Source organism: Triticum dicoccoides, chromosome 7B, assembly GCF_002162155.2.
Source record: "Triticum dicoccoides isolate Atlit2015 ecotype Zavitan chromosome 7B, WEW_v2.0, whole genome shotgun sequence".
Classification (NCBI taxonomy): domain Eukaryota; kingdom Viridiplantae; phylum Streptophyta; class Magnoliopsida; order Poales; family Poaceae; genus Triticum; species Triticum dicoccoides.
Genome location: NC_041393.1, coordinates 716155400 through 716160125, shown reverse-complemented (window position 1 = coordinate 716160125; position 4726 = coordinate 716155400). Strand labels below are relative to the sequence as shown.

The 4726-nt window shown below is 46.0% G+C and overlaps 1 protein-coding gene across 5 annotated transcripts in view; it reads left to right on the top strand.

The window, feature by feature from the left end:
* The first annotated feature begins 205 nt into the window (after positions 1-205).
* LOC119342051 overlaps positions 206-4726 on the top strand; it is an 8254-nt gene continuing 3733 nt past the window's right edge. Inside the window, exons 1-8 of one of the 5 annotated variants that reach the window (XM_037613885.1) lie at positions 206-353; positions 1811-2553; positions 2657-2752; positions 2834-2929; positions 3013-3102; positions 3184-3279; positions 3479-3574; positions 4215-4361. In XM_037613885.1, coding sequence (XP_037469782.1) covers positions 1915-2553; positions 2657-2752; positions 2834-2929; positions 3013-3102; positions 3184-3279; positions 3479-3574; positions 4215-4361 — 1260 coding nt within the window. In that variant the 5' untranslated portion in view covers positions 206-353; positions 1811-1914. Of the gene's footprint in view, positions 354-1810; positions 2554-2656; positions 2753-2833; positions 2930-3006; positions 3103-3183; positions 3280-3478; positions 3575-4214; positions 4362-4726 lie in introns of all 5 variants that reach the window. The other 4 variants (XM_037613884.1, XM_037613889.1, XM_037613887.1 and 1 more) reach the window with 4 other exon arrangements.

Below are 4726 nucleotides of genomic sequence, written 5' to 3'. Positions count from 1 at the left end.
ATCGAGCAGCGGATCAGGACGGGAATGTCTCCCCCACGTTGGCGAAATGGGGGAATGGACGGCAGCCTTTCCATCGCGGTCGGGCCGGTCTGAGCGAGCGAGTGAGATCATCCGAGCGAAGCGTGCGTCCCGTTGTCGTGCCGAGCCAGCCCGCCTCGCCGTCCTCGCGAAAAGCCCCTCTCCCACCCCACCACTGGGCTCCTCAACCCCCCACTCCTCCTCCTCCTCCTCCCCCGCACCCGCCTCCGCTAACCCTAGCCGGCGCCGCCCGTCGCCCCGGCGTCGAACGAAGTCAGCGGCCGGCGCAGATCCCGCCGCGCCCCGCCCCCCGCCGCGGCGCGGGGAGGACGACGGTACGTGCGCCCTCCTCCCCGATCGATTTCCCCGTCCTGCCCCCTGCCGCCTCCGACAAACGCGCGGCGGGCCGATTCGCTGGGGGTCTCCGGGCCACGGGGCGGCCACGCCGGGCGGCGATTGGCGGGGCTCGGCGGCCTCCGTCGCGTTCGATGTTCGGTGATTCTGGGCGGAGGCGCTCCGCTCCGTTGGGTAGGGCCGCCGTGGACGTGCGGGGCGGATTGGTTTGGGAGTTCCGGCGCCGGAGCGTGGCCTGGTCCGGTAGCCCGAGTAGGCTCTCAGCTCCCGATGTGGTTGCCTGATCTATATCTATTCTTCACCTCTTTGTATGTGTCCTGTTGCTCAAATTGGGACAGGGCTTGCGCAGGGAGGCCAGCTAGTGGTCCATAAACCAAGCCCCGCGTCGCGATAAGGCGTTTGCTCACCCTTTTTGGAATGTTCGTTGGCGATTAGCGCAATAGAAAGCAAGGTCTCTGGTGATGTAGTAGTCCCACGGGTGGTGACCGTTGCGACTAGATAGGCTGCGTTATTGCCTATTCGCGCTAACAGACAGACGTGTGGTGGCGCGTAGATAGCAGCTTAAGCGCCGCCGGGGTTTCTCGGTTAATTACGTAGCCGGAAATTCTCCATGGGCCGCGCCGTTACGGTTGGCATGGCCACCTTTTGGTGGCGTTTAGTGTAATGATTGATGGATGCGTGAAGATGATTTTATCGTGGAGGTTTAAGGTGTTGATCGTAGATAGAAGCCCCCGTGTTGTCGTGTGTCATATCACGGTGCCTCCAATCCAAAGAGAGCCACCAATTTCCCGCGATTTTTTCCATTCAAATGATTTCCTTTTCTTTTAAAGTTTTAATGTACCACCAATGGGAAGGTATAAATATCGGCATTAGTCGGAGAATTTTTTTCTGCAAAGAAGTAATTCTTATGAATATTGAAAAGGTCACGTGCAGATTCTCTTTATGTACATAATGGATTGGTGGGAGTAGATTTTTAGCTAGTTAAAGACTTGAAAACATGTCGTTGATTAGTATTTTTTTGGAAAAAACAAGCGTGACGTGGCTATTGACGACTGTAGATCTTCCTACATTAGTGATGGGGATATATACAAGGAAAATTATTATGGGCCACATTGGCTAACTTATCCTAGATGGGCTGTAAATTGACTAGGTACCAAAAATACTCCAGACAAATAAACCCTATCAAACATGCCCTAAGCCTATTTTGATGATCTCGACAGGACTTCGCTTGCCACAGAAAGGGCTAAATGGAGTTATATTAGGTCATGGAAAACTGAAAAGAGTATGCAGTAGCAAGGCTAAACTGCTAAAGCCAAAAGCATTTAGTAACTTAAACTGCTCCTCAGTTATTTGGATAAAAGTATACTTGGAAATATAGTGTCATAACATTATATCTGTCCTTTATGCATGCTCATTTGTTTTTGCAAAATTGTTGCAGGATGACATCAGCATTTCTTCATGTGGCCACAGAAACATTTATGCTTCTGTTTTGCTGTGCAATTGCCAATTGGACAGGTCTTTGTGAATTGAAGTAACATCATTATGTCTTCTGGCGGGAGCTCGCGTTCTAGAACTAGAAGTGGCCTTGTCAGGGGAAACAATATCAGGGATCCCAGCAACAATTCATCTGCTAGAACAAGAAGTCAGATTGCCAGGGGAAACAGCACCATGGATTCCAACGAGCTATCATGTTCTAAAACACGAAGTGGGCTTGTTAGGGTAAACAATATTGTGGATTCCAGTGAGGGTTCATCTTCTAAAGCACGAAGTGGGCTTGTTAATGTAAACAACACCGTGGATTGCAATAATGGTCCTTCTTCTAGAACACGAAGTGGGCTTACTAGGGCAAACAATATCTCGGATTCCAGCAAGGGTTTGTACTCTACAACACAAAGTGGACTTGTTGGAGCAAACATTGCTATGGATTCCAATGATAGTTCAGGTTCTAAAGCACAAAGTGAACTTGTTAAAGGAAACATCGATGTGGATTCCAATGATGGTTCATGTTCTAAAACGCGAAGTGGGCTTGTTAGAGGAAACATTGTTATGGATTTCAATGAAGATTCATCTTCTAAAACGCAAAGTGGGCTTGTTAGAGGAAACTCTGCTATGGATACCCCCAAGGATTCATCATCTTCTAGAAGACGAAGTGGGCGTGTTAGAAGACGGCCCGCTGATAAGGCATGCAAATCTCTAAATTCTTCCCTTTTTTGTTTGTTTTGGGTGCAACGTAACAGTATATATATATATAAAATAAAATCATCACTTCTCTTTTCCTTGCTAGGTAGAAAGCATGGATGAACCAGTCATTAAGGGCCCACCTGATGAATGTGAAGCAGATGGTCCAGGAAAAAATAGATCAAATTGCAAGAGTGATCTGGTATGTTGTAATCATCTTTGCTTTTGTTGCTTTGCATCTGAAACACTATATCTAGCTATAATTATATAATTATTCCACTAGGTGCAACTCAAGGATAGCCCAGACATTAAGGGGTCAGATGGAAGTTCCAAAGAAGACATACCAGTAAAGGATCGATTGAATTACAAGAGTGATCAGGTATTCCACAATTTATTTTTTATCCTGCCTGTTCTACATAAATACAATACACTCTGTCTGACTCATTCCATTACTAGGTTCAGAGCAAGGATGAACCAGTCATGAAGGGGCCTGATGGATGGTGGAAAGAAGAAAGCTCCAGCAAGACTGGATTAAGGCACACGACTGATCTGGTATGCTGCTGTACTATTTCCCTCTCTCGCTCCACTCTGTCTAAAACGGTAGAGCTAAGATACTATAATTGTCACTACTAGGTCCAGATCAAGGATGGTCTACTCAGTAAGGGGCAGTTGCCTGATGGATGGCGAAAAGAAGTCAGGCCAAGAAAGGACGGAACTAAGAGTGATCCAGTATGCTGCAATGATCCATTTCTGCTTGCTCTTTATCTCTTTGAGACTTGTCTATCTAAAATCTAAGCTATTTTAGCCAACCTAGTTTCATGTCAAATTGAAATAATGTATCACCAGCATCCATATCAAAATGTCATGTTGAACATTGTACTACCAGCCTACTATAATATGGCTAAGATATTATAATTGTCACTACTAGGTCCAAATCAAGGATGGGCTACTCAGTAAGGGGCAGTTGCCTGATGGATGGCGGAAAGAAGTCAGGCCAAGAAAGGACGGAACTAAGAGTGATCCAGTATGCTGCAATGATCCTTTTCTGCTTGCTCTTTATCTCTTTGAGCCTTGTCTATCTAAAATCTAAGCTATTTTAGTCAACCTAGTTTCACGTCAAATTGAAATAATGTATCACCAGCATCCATATCAAAATGTCATGTTGAACATTGTACTAGCCTACTATAATGTGTCTGCGCTTTATTTTAATCGAAAGAACGGTAAGGAGAAAGACCTTAAGGCATAAACGTAGAGCCTGAGTCCACAAGATAGTATTTTCTCTCCATTCTCAACTCACTCCTTATATCATAATTCAGCACCGACTCTTTCAGTCTTTCCTGCCTCCTAGCATGCTTTTACTCTGCATCTACTACGTGATAGTCATTTTTACTGTAAATTATGCTTGAAGCCAGTAACTGATTACACTTTTAGTCCCATCATTCTCAAGGACTGCCAAGAAGTTGATTTTCTGAATAGGTTATTAGCATCTAACCGTGTTGATAGCAATTAGCTTTGGCCGCTTACTGAGCTATCTTTTTAGCGTTCTGAAGATATACTCGAGTTTTCTTATTAGAATGCCCCCCGAAAATCTAATTTTCCTTGACATTGTTTTGTGTACTTTCTGTTGAACCCCTTGTTTTACCTCATTCTTTTGATCTCTGCAGTACTACACTGACCCAGTCAGTGGTTATGAATTTCGCTCTCTGAAGGACGTGCAACGTTATATTGAATCAGGAGACATAAGTAAATGCAATGTTAGGCCAAAGAAGAGAACTGCCCAGGGTGCTTGTATTACACAGAATCAAGATTATGTGAGTTCCTCCTATTGTTTTCACTTTCTGTAGCTTGCATGTTTGTTCCATTAGAACATAGAAAGAACGTAAGTGCTATGTATGTAGGTATCCTAGTTACCATTCCTGGAACCAAGCCAATGTTTTCGAGTCGATGAGTCGACGAGTCGCTCAGGGGGGCCGACTCTAGACTAGTCTAGACTAGTCTAGACTCATGGTCGATGAGTTGACATGGCGACGAGTCGACGTGAGTTAAGCAGCAGCCAGGGGAGGAGCACAAGTGCTCAACAGCAGCAGCAGCAACAAGGGGAGGGGCACACCAGCAGCCACATCAACCAGGGGAGGAGGGGAGGAGCACAACAGCAGGAACAGCAACCAGGGGAGGG